Raw genomic sequence first — 11,725 nt, 5'->3', positions numbered from 1 at the left:
GTGAGTGATGTCATCAGTGATTGAGTGTTGATGTCATACGCAGTGATGTCATCAGTGACATCACTGATGATATCATAGACGTGACATTATTGTGATGTCATCAGTGAGTGATGTCATCAGTGATTGAGTGTTGATGTCATACGCATTGTGACATCATTAGGCTTAAACCCCTGGTATTGCCGGTTTATATTATATTTATATTGTTGTTATTGTTATTGTTATGGGGCGTTGAAACCCACAGTGCGAAACAGATACAATCTTGCACAAATGCTACATTTGGAGTCCATAGAGACACTGCGTAACGCGTCATCATTCAGAAACCACGCCCAAGATGGGGGAAAACGGAAACCCCCCTCCAATCCTAGCGTTCTCCTATGTCACGTGCATGGTTGCGTGTTGCACAAAAAGATCATATATACGGAAGATGAACACTCCAACTTACTTCTTGACAGCTAGATCCACATTGTTCTTCTCGCCAATTCTCAATGGCTTCCTTGTTTTCCTCGGGAGTACAAAAAAACTTTAACTGGCGATTTTATACATTTGTTGTCTGCGCAGCCCACCACACAACAGCTTTTAGCTATGTTTAATTCAAGGAAAATGGCGCTGGTGTGTGGAAATGAACGGAGCTTTTCCCCCGTGATGGGCGTGGCCTATTTCATGCAGTGTCTCTATAGTCTGTATTACACACTACAGAACTCCAAATGAAATCATGGGACTCCATGCATATTGAAGATCATCTGCAAATGTTTAATATGAAATGTCACCATTGTTCATCCTGGGAAGTATGCTAATAACCTGACAATGTTTCTTACTTTATTATGATGAGTTTAGCGGTTGATAAGATGTTGTTTTAGGGGCCCTTTACACGAGGACAGTTTCTGGAAGAAACGACACAATAGCGTTTCCTTCACACCTTTTCCTTCACACCTTCTCCCTGTTTACATGAGCGCTGTTGAATTTTTAAAATGCCGTAATGTACATGCCAGGTTGCTAGGCAGCAGTGTGATCACCTTATTCTTTGCCCATACAAGGACGCTTCTGCATGACGTAATTTCGTAATCGTCTTTCCTGTTTTAAACACGGAAGTAGAGTACGCCTTCCGCAGTCATTTAGACTTGCCAAAAAGCTTTTTTCAAGCAAAAAACCCCCCCCAAACTGTTTTAAAGTTTTATATTTGTCGGGTGAGAATGTAACATATATGTGACCAGTTTATCAGAATAACGCCTATTGGAAATCTTTAACGAGCAGCGAGGACCGGGAGCGCTGACTGTGATCTGTCAAACCCTACTGTAGTTAGGCTGCTGGCAGTGAGAAAACACTGTCGACGTGCTTTTGTAACTAACGTTAAATGCCGACCGGGTACAGCCATAGGCTCCTCGCAGCAGTAACGTTATGAACATGTAACTGAAGTTGGCTGCAGTGTAGCTTAATTCTGAATGTTGCCAAACTTCATTCATACTGATGTTTTATTTTGAAAATGGTTGCCAACTTGCGCACGGCTATGGCGTAATCGCATGTGTCGCGTGTGCAGGCACGTCAGTTCCTGAAATGTGCCGTCTCAAAGCGATTACATGGAGCCCTCAGCGGGAAGCGTCACAAAGAATTCCACTCTGGAGGTTTCAAAATGTGTCGTTTCCTAAGCCCAAATTCGCCGTCGCCGTCTAAAAGGGAGGCACTAACGATATAATAATTCCCCGTCACCATAGGAAACCGTCCTTGTGTAAAGTGCCCCTTAGACAAACTTGTGATTATAAGGCCTGAAGCTGATAACTAGCAGGCTAGATAACTAGCACACATCTATGTACATAGGCCTATGTGGGGGGGAAAAGATGAGTTGATTTAATGTGACTGCACTATGAACATTGGTTGTAGTGTAGGGTACCTGCAGGGTTGAAACCCATGGGCCCCAAGGAGTCTTCCTCCGGCCCTGGTCACAGGCTAAACGTTATGGAGAATGACAGGCCTACCTAGGTTATTGTATGAAAATGAGAAAGACCACAGAAATAGAATGGTTTATCAAATCTTTATTGCTTCTGTTTTTGTGATAAAGACCAATTCCATGGCAGCGTGTTCATCAGTTTTTTTTATTAGTATTAATCATAATAATCATAATTACAAATGACTTGTCATCACTAGCCTATTACTTTTCCATACTTTCCCCTTACACTTACATCATTGCATCCCCTCATCTTTCGTGTGCTTGACTTCCAGCCAGATTTGTTCTCAGGCTTGCTGGGTCTATAGTCTCGGTTTCCAGACGTTTGGTGAGCGGCGCCAACAGCGCCACCTGAAACTGACATGCTGGGTCAGACCAAATCCATTCATGGGGAATGGGGATAGATAGGGATCATCATGGTTTTTGGATAATTCAACTTTAATATTTAGGGGGATGATAAGACCTACCTTTGGATTGGCATTATAGGCTACTGAATTAATTTTGAATAGTAATTCGTTACACTGATCGTTATAGGAAGAGTCTATATAGCCTTACAGATACGCAGGCAACACATTACCATCCAACATAATATCGCTTACCACAGTCTCCCCCACCAGACGGGACAGGACAGCGCACTGACAGGTCCAGCTCATCCAACAGCTCAGTTGAGTGAAGAAACACTTTGGAAAAATCAACCGAAATATTATAGCGCGCAACCAGGATGACTCCGGTCACCAAAGCGATGATCGAATCCTACGCGCTCATGGTCATGATCATGGGCACGTTTTTTGTCTATTTCTGCGGCATGGTCTGGGCTTTCTGCGAACCTAAACAGAGCGGAGGCGAGGAAGAACCTGCGGGCGAGGAGTCAGCGGCACCCGGGGACAGCTGCTGGGTCTGCGCCCCAAGACACGGACAGAGTTGCCGCTGTGCAGGTGCGCCACCGGCACCGCAACACACCGGAGACTGTCTCACCCAGACCACTTACATCAACTTTTTGGGGGATACTGACAGTCTGCTCTCGGATTACACTGGATTTTGCTGCGAGGATCATGGGACAGTAAACAACAAGAGTGGGAGTAGTTCTTTATGGATTGAATAGGCTATTTGGCTCGCCCATTGACGTTTAGGTTATTTTAGAGAGCGAGGTGTTTATGTCTCAGCTGAGCTCGATTTGTCTTCCTAAATAATTGATGCTGTGAAGTGTGAAAATGTAAAGTAGTAGCCTATCGATCGAAGGAAACAAAGATGATAGGTAGGCAGGCTAATAGAACAGGGAGAGACTGAGAATGAGTTTTATTTTAAAGTTTATTTTGTTCTTTCTCCTGACCATCACAGTGTGCTTGCTGCACCAAGAGTTCAACTGACATTATTTTATACAGGCAATCCAGATGAAGCAACAACCCAAACATGAATAGCGTATGAGTCTTTTATCACACTATGTTCCTCTAAAGCTGTAAATTCAGGCGTACATGTTGCAAGTACATGTATCTGACAGCAAATCTGTATGCTGCACCTGTATGGTTTGTGAAGCAGGAATAAAACAGAGTAACTTAGATGTGAGTAATAGGCCTATGCATCATGACGGGTGAGGCACTGCATGCTACTGTGAAGATGCTGGGACAGTCTTTTGTTTTTCCTTCAGTTTCTTCCTCACTTTATCTTCTAGCTGCAGTAATTTCTCATACAAGGCCTCTGACGTGTCCTCATCAACATCCATCTGCAAAGTGAGAAAGGAACAGAGCATGAGTGATATTGATATCTGACACCCATTTGACACAGATAGGAGCAAAAGTGATACTTGCCAGACGAGACGATGGCATAATATTTCTGTATTTTGTCAAAACAGTTTACAAAACAATTTAAACTCAAAATATAGAGATACTCTTGATTGGCATCATTCAGTCATGCTTTTTCCTCACCACACCGTACCTTACGTGACTGTGTGTAGTTGTGGCCCAGTCCGGACGTCAAGCTTTGGTATTTGGCTTGAGGGTCCAGTGACTCTGGCTTTTGCGTAAACAGCCAGAACTACAAGGGGAGGAGAGCATCATGAACTCTGCACTGTGTTGTGTATGAAAAGTTGAAATATGTTTGAAATGTGCTCAGAGTATTTTTACCTACCAGGGCCTCAGCTCCATTATAAGGTGTCAGGGTGAACGTGTTAGTGAACACTCTGATCTGTGATCATGAAAGAGAGATGTGTTCAGATCTATGGTTCAGATGCAACCAAGTAACTAACGTTTTATAATTCTCACACCCAACACAGCATACAATATTTTCAGATCACGAACAACACTAACTCTTAAAACAGATATACAGTACCGGTAAATCGATATTACGGCTGTATGATATTGACGATTATTTTTGCTCAATATCGGAATTGTGAAATAAATTGCAATAAAGTGTATCATACAGTCAGATTTTTCAATATCTGACATTTTTTATCAAACAAAAAGCATGTAAAGCTCCCACCACTATGATAAAAAAAATAGTTGCAGTCTCTTGCCATTTATACATTTATGCAGTTAAAGTGATTTTTGACCATTTCAATTAATTGCACAGCCCTAATCAATATATTGTGAGGTGGACTCACAAGCCAGAAGACAGGCAGCAGCACAGTCCAGAGGAAGGAGGGCAGGATGCTGTAGGTCAGGTTGGTCATCACAAAACCTGGACAGATCACTGATGAGTACAAACCCTAGAAAGCAAATTCAGAGCATAAAGACCATAGGATCACGCTCAGCAACATTGTGAGGTAAAAAAAAAAAAAAAACACATTCAACTCGCTGGAGTTTATTAAGTCATACACACTGCCTGTGTGTTGGATTATGTGTTAAAATCAAGCAGTGAGGTGTGTAAGAGCCGACCTGTTTGTTGAAGTGTGTGTTGAGTGCCAGGCTGAGCAGGTCGGAGGCGTATTTAGACGAGCTGTAGGGCTGGGTCCCTTTATGATGCTGCATGTCTTCAAGGTTAAAAGCTGAGCGCTGAGCGTTACTGGACGAGGTCCAGATCACCTGAGAGGGCCGCCCTGCCTGGCCCAGCAGCGGCTGCAGCTCCCTGACCTGACAACACAGGGGCAGACATAGGGAGACAGCCTCGGAATTAGTGTTGGTAATAATGATACTACATCGTGATTTCTCTGTGATATAAGATATTGATATAGAGTAGATTCATGAAACCTTGGGTATCACATTGTTGTAAAAAAAAACATCCAGATGCAAATCAAAAGTCTGTCTTGAGAGATTACATGTGGTGGACATATCACTTTATGTGTAACTGTGATGTTTTATAGGCCTATAATATTTATTTGCATTATTCAATTTCTTTATTTTATATAGGGCCTAGATAGCCATGTTTGATATTAAAGTGATCAGGAATTTTTACAGAGTTTAACAATGTTAATGCTACGGTAAAAAAAAGAGTATAGATTTGGGAACCAAAATTGGAGTTTCATGCATATGTATTGAGCCATAACACTAGACATGCCAGCCCATGCACACCCCTCGACTGATCACAACAAAACCAAACACACACATTTCCAATGCGGGTTTCATGCACTTTACGTGGTCGCAACACATGTGCTAACAGAGTCTGACAACAACTTTGTTCCAAAGTTTGTCTGCATGGACAGACTCAACTGCATCATCATCACAAACCAAGTAGAACTCTGAAACAGTGAAGACAGACTGGCTGCCTCGCCTGTCTGCCTGACAAATACACACACACGTCTGTGTGTCCTGCCTGCTGCATCCGCTATCACCTATCCTGCTGAGTCTAACTCTAAAGAATCATCAGAACCTCCAGAGTGGGTTGGTGAGACCCACAACCCTGTCCAGTAGCCCGGGTGCTCCAGCCTGCGTGCTTCTCTCTGTTGTTTCGGCCTGTTGAGATCAACTGAACAGACATTGGATCTTCAACCTCCAGCAGCTCGTCGAGCCAAGACTCCTCACAGACTCCAGGCCTTCACATGCTTCATTCAGACATATGTAGGCTACTAACTGATCATTGTCCACTGGGAACCATTCAGTTATTCCAGGATTCATTTCAGTCAGTTTTCCAGATAGTTATAGTGTCGCCCCTTTATTGCTACTGCATCGTTGCTGACTCATGTCTTCCACTGCTCATCTATTCCTATTGCCATTGATTTGTCACAATTCATAGGTATACATCTTGTATACTGTATACTCACTGTACTACTGTATATTCACTTGTATTTAACTGATTATTGGGTGTGCTTTAGTTTAGTAATAAATATATTCCTTTGCATAAAGTCACTTCCTGTGTTCATTGTGTGGGTTTAAATTCAAACATGCCGACTCCTTTAGATGAGACCTGTTGATGCCGTCTGTTATCTGGTGCCCCGTTCTTAATTCTCATTGAAGCTAACTCTAAATAATATTGATATCAGACACCATAACCTACCACCACTACAGGGTGTTTTGCTCTGATTATCACCCTTTAATTGGTCTTACAAAAATATGGGTGGGAATTTTTCTCCAACCCTCTATATGTGTATGTAGGATAGTGGAATCGCAATAAAATGTTTTTCCTCCCTAATATTTTTCTAAACTAAAGAGTTGGAGTTAAGAGTCCATGAATGCGTAGGCACCCCGGGTTCGCGCCCGTGTTGCCTCCGGCTTGGTCGGGCCTTCCTACAGACACAATTGGCTGTGTCCATGGGTGGGAAGCCGGACAAAGGTACTGTATGTGTCCTATTAGCCTGCCATGTGTCGGTGAAACTCCTCGCTATCAGTTGAAAAGAAGCGGCTGGTGACTGTCTCTAGACCAGGGATACTCAACTTCATGGGCCAAATGCGGCCCGCGATAGGGTGCAGAGTGGCCTCCCGACCATTTTATAATTCACAATGAAAACTAACGTGAAATAAAGTTTGACTGAGCTCCAGCTAAATTGTGAAATACTGCCGTCTGCTCGCCACCCAGGCACTTATATGTACTTAACTAACTTAACCTAGCTAACTATCATGTGTGCACAAAACTGTCAGACTAAACTGAAACAGACTAAAGGTTTGTTTATTAACTGGCCCCTAGTCTCAATGCCAGACCCATATTTTACAAAAATGGACCCCAGGCAAAGTAAGTTGAGTATCCCTGCTCTAGACCCTCCCCAGATCGGCAGAGGGGGTGAAGCAGCAACTGGGACCGTGCTTAGGCAGGCGATATTGGCCATGTACAATTGAGAGGAGGGGGGTGGGGGATAGTCTGTGCATGCCAATCTATTCCTGTTCAACCTCTTCCACTAAATGGTATGATGGATTAGCAATTCCGGCAAGTCTAAACCGGAATACTGTACCTTTCTGCACGGTGATGCCTTAAAACAAGTCAGCATAGGCAGGATTGATCTGCAAACAGCCTAAGTAAGCAGAACACTAGATGGGAATCTATTAAAGTGAGCTGTCAGCAGTGACCTTGAGGCAAGGAGAGGACAGTGTGCAGTCATAGAAATCAAGGTGTCAATTTTTAATGAGCCTTGTTGCTAAGTGACAGGCAGATCCAGTATCCCCTACATTTCTTGAAGGGCAAAAGGCAGCATGAAAATCCTTCCCTGAAGAAGTCTGTCGAGAACACAATTTTCGACTGTACATTCTACATGTACTGTGTGTGGACATCATACCAAGTGCCAGCGTGACACTTCAGCACCCAAAGTATCAGCAAAGACGTTGGGATTTCAAGCAAGACAGCCCAACTTCAACTCACTTCCTGTCATTTTGGCACGCGCGTTTTGCTCATGGCTTTGCCACGGCCACTAAGGCCATGTTCACATTACAGGCAAATCCGATTTGCTGATAAAGACATTAATCATCATTATCTTGATTGGTTTCCCAAATCTGATTTGGGAGTGTGTCCGCACTGCCACAAATCTGATTCTCAAGTCGGATCTGTGTGTCCAGACCTAAACAGCCTATCTGCATGGGTTGCTATGGTAACGACGTGGGCGTCAGTAAATACGTACGTTGGTGACGTGGTTTTCCTGTGCAGAAGAATTTCATGATGAGTTGCGAGTGACGTTCAAATCAGATTTGGTGGATCTGCGCGGCCGCACTGAAGTCACATCAGTCGAAAGCAGATTGGAAACTACCTCCATTATGTGGTTTGGGACAAGTGACACAAATCCGACTTGGAGCGTCCAGACTCATAAAACCAATCTGGATAAAGTCATTAATAGGTCACTAAAGGATTTGGCCTCCTAGTCTCAACATGGCCTTAAGAGATTTTCGGCAGGTTTGAGTCTATTGGAGTCAATTGGAAAAGTCAACGACGTGATCTCAGATTATGACAGATCCCTTAGCCCCCATATTCATTAAAGTAAATATTCAGCCCATTCTCCAAAGCCACATATCTTCTGAATATTCTGACACTAAAATGGCATTTTTCAGACAGACAGATCAGGAGAAAATTAAACTTGTTCAAGACCTGTCTCTATCTCAGCAACACACTCTCGTGAGATTTGGGAACAGGAACTCATGTTAGCAGGTAGCGATTAGCTAAACCTACATGTGAAGTTCGTTGATGTAGTAACTAAATTATGTGGCTAGATTTTCTTTTAAGTGGAATATCTTAGTTTCAACTGTATTGAGCTAACAAGGGGCAGCTTTGTGTTTATATGTGTGGTTTGTGTGGAGTTTGGGAACTCATGATCTCCATTTCAAGTTAGCTTGCTAGGTCAGCACTAACCCCGCTTAAAGCCTGCTTGAAGACGAAAACAAGTGGGGGCGGAGGGGGGAGTAACGAGACTTGGGGAGAGGTGACCATGTGACCATTTGCATTTAAGAGACTTGCTGCTACCAGTTGTTAGAATTGGCGGAGCCTGCGGTGACTCATCTAGATAGTAATAGAAGATCTGTGGTATCAGACTCACTAGTAGGAAGTGACCGAAGAGGTTGGTGGTGAATATTTCCTGCATTCCATCAGCGGTGACGGCGTCCCTCTGCGTCAGGATGCCCTCGCCTGTGGCCAACATGTTGACGATTTTGCTGCGATACATTACAGGCATTACAGAGATGTGAACTCTAGCATGGAAAATAGATGGTTGACGTAAACAATGTTGATGGATGCTGTATATCACCAGTTACAGTACTAGTCAATGGTGCATGTCAGGACCTAAAATCAAAGCTGTACCTGGAGAAGAGGCCTTTGAAAAAGGCTTTCACATCAAACTGGGGGTTTGGCATGATGCCTGCATTGAGGTAGAGGTAGTCCAATCGGTTATACCTGTCGGAGACATGACAAGCACACCTGGAGACTCCATCCTCTGACTTTCAGTTCTGTTTCCTGTAGCTTCTTCAAAAGTCCAACCCCGATGCACATTAAAGCATTGATATCTGGCAACCCAACGTGACTCTTTAAGATTACCCTAATGATTATTTGGGTATTTGAATGTGTGTGTGTGTGTGTGTGTGTGTGTGTGTGTGTGTGTTAATTTCCAGGCTGTGAATCTATTTTAACTTTGAACAGCTGTGTGTGTCCTCCCACCTGAGTTTGACCTCATGTGCAGCGGTGAGGACAGAGGTGATGCAGCTGGTGTCCAACTGCAGCAGGGCCACCTGGGCAGTGGGGTGAGAGGTCAGCAGGGCAGAGCGAGCAGCCTGAGCCCGCCGCAGGTTCCTACAGGCCAGACAGAGCTGCAGACCCGAGTCCTCCGTCAGGAGACGCTCGCAAAGAGCCAGGCCAATGCCACTGTAGAGGCACGCACACACAAACACACACACACACACACACACACACACACGCACGACAGAGCGCGTGCACACACACACACAAAACGGGGATGATCAATCTCAAAAACAGTGTGCAACAGGCTTTGAGATAGGGGTGGGAATCAGCAGCAGTCCGTGTAACTGCGTTGTGTTGGTGGTACTTGCAGCAACCCATGTTAGGGGCTTGCCCAGGGGTGGATACGAACCGCCGACCTTCGGCTTGGGAGTCAAAAACGCTAACCACTGCACCAAGAGAGCTAGCTCCCTTGGCAGAGCTGATTAACGTGCCTTTATACTGGGGGAGTGAGTTTAACCAATCCACTCACTACCACACTGGACTCACGAGGAATCGACACTGATTCACTTCGGTTACATCCGCACGATACAATATTATCACAATACTTATGTCAATATTGTTGCTATTAAGCAAAAAATATATTGTGATTTATTACCTAAATATATTGTGATTTTTTCTTTCTTCAGCTACAAAGTACAAATGATGTCCCCAAAGGGATTTTTTGTCAACATCTCTTTTATAGGATGTTTCCAGTATGCATGCATGCACTCAGCACTTGACAATTTATATAGCCTAATAAAATATCACGTTACGTTTGCTGTATTGTATTGACCCCCCTTGACCCCCCCCCCCCATCCCATCCCATCCCATCCCATCCCATCCCATCCCATCCCATCCCATCCCTACTTTGAGAGATACGTTGTCCTTTTTACTGTCTATTATAAAGGTTGTCTCTTATTTGGTGGGTGTGTCAGAGGTGTTACCCAATCACAGAACCAACAGATAAGTACAGATAAGTTACTGTCAATGGTGCAACCAGAGCCGTGACTAGCCTACATTGCTCCGAGTGCAACGCTTGCATAACACAACAGGGTGTTCAAGGAGTCACCGTTTCCGTTTAAATGTTTTGCTACGTGCTGTCGGGGCTGAACTCCCAAGGCTTTTGGTCCAAAGACATGGCAATGCTGCCTTCTATTGGTGATGGCGGGTGATGATGGCACTACTTATAACACATGTCCATTGATTGCAAAATTGACCAAAACATTATTGTGCTTTTAAACCACAATAGGCAATTCCACACGTCATATAAAAAACAGAGTAGGCTATAACTAACATAACTGTCTGAATGTATTCACCAACACAGTTCACTCCTGGATCAGACTGACTCGTTACACTCGTCCAGCCAGCCAAGCCAGTTTACAAAGAAGCTTACAAAGAAGCCAGACTTCAAATTTCAAATGAGAACAAAAAAACAGCAATTACCTATTTGCTCCCGTCACCAAAACCACATTATTCATCTTTAATGGTCCAAAACGGTCATGAAGCCATATAATATAGAATCAATTTACTACATTTACAGCAACTGCAAAGTCGTTCCGTCGTTGGAGGCTTGATGACGTTGACGGTCTGACCATTGGGTCGTCTGACTACCGCCCTATCCTATCGAGTGTGCAGCAGTCTTCTAGCGATGCCTCTAGCCTGAGCTCATATTATTGGCCCCGCCTCCATGTTCTGATTGGACGCTGCAGCAGTTCATAACCAATAGTATTATGACTGCAGTCAGCTCAGCTCCAAGGACAACCCATACAGCATAAATAAGGTAAGAGTTGTCATGGAAATAGTATTCCCCATTTTATTTGTTTGTTTTGTCGATCACAATGTACAATTACCACAACTCAACTTTTGTTTACACTTATATAAAACATTCTCATTGAAAAACAGACATTTGAGTACAAAGATCTAGTAAAACTAAACAAATCGTGAATTTGTTGGGGTGCAATAAAAATTGTACAACTATACATCTTCCACCAATTCATTTATAACTATAGTTAAAGCAGTCATACACTGAGAAGATCGTAAATGCCACAAGAAAGGTTTAATTGATGGATCAAAATCATTGCATGTCTCATCTCTATTGACAGTTTAAAATACACAAATTTATTTCCAAACCAATTGTCATATTTAACTTATATGTACAGATATTTTGAATAAATCCTAAAGCAAAAGAAAGAAAGAAAGAAAGAAAGAAAGAAAGAAAGAAAGAAAGAAAGA

The 11,725-nt window shown here is 43.4% G+C and overlaps 1 protein-coding gene across 3 annotated transcripts; it reads right to left on the bottom strand.

Moving 5' to 3' along the window:
- Positions 1-3,267: 3,267 nt before the first annotated feature.
- LOC310785907 (3-keto-steroid reductase/17-beta-hydroxysteroid dehydrogenase 7-like) lies at positions 3,268-11,101 on the bottom strand. 3 transcript variants are annotated; one of them, XM_083647077.1, is made up of 9 exons: positions 10,937-11,101; positions 9,434-9,637; positions 9,080-9,172; positions 8,820-8,970; positions 4,810-5,004; positions 4,536-4,640; positions 4,064-4,120; positions 3,872-3,970; positions 3,268-3,659 (listed from the first exon to the last, which is right to left on the bottom strand). In XM_083647077.1, exons 1-9 carry the CDS (start codon positions 10,969-10,971, stop codon positions 3,543-3,545), a joined length of 1,056 nt encoding a protein of 351 aa, XP_083503203.1. In that variant the 5' UTR covers positions 10,972-11,101; the 3' UTR covers positions 3,268-3,542. The 3 variants fall into 3 exon arrangements, with proteins under 3 accessions (XP_083503203.1, XP_083503205.1, XP_083503204.1); XM_083647079.1 differs by having other exon boundaries at positions 3,877-3,970; XM_083647078.1 differs by having other exon boundaries at positions 8,820-8,934.
- Between the last annotated feature and the right edge of the window lie 624 nt (positions 11,102-11,725).

Source organism: Poromitra crassiceps (genome assembly GCF_964638095.1).
Source record: "Poromitra crassiceps genome assembly, chromosome: 12".
In the NCBI taxonomy this organism is placed as follows: domain Eukaryota; kingdom Metazoa; phylum Chordata; class Actinopteri; order Beryciformes; family Melamphaidae; genus Poromitra; species Poromitra crassiceps.
Note: the sequence above shows the minus strand (reverse complement) of the source record. Positions and strands in the feature narration are given on the sequence as shown.

Bases quoted from the DNA above. Each gene is read 5' to 3' on its own strand.
- LOC310785907 (XM_083647077.1), bottom strand. From the start codon at position 10,971: ATGAATAATGTGGTTTTGGTGACGGGAGCAAATAG. The intron at 9,173-9,433 runs GTGGGAGGACAC...TGTCTCCGACAG, and splicing joins GCACATGAGGTCAAACTCAG to GTATAACCGATTGGACTACC. The intron at 5,005-8,819 runs GTGAGTCTGATA...CTGTGTTGTCAG, and splicing joins TCTTCGGTCACTTCCTACTA to GTCAGGGAGCTGCAGCCGCT.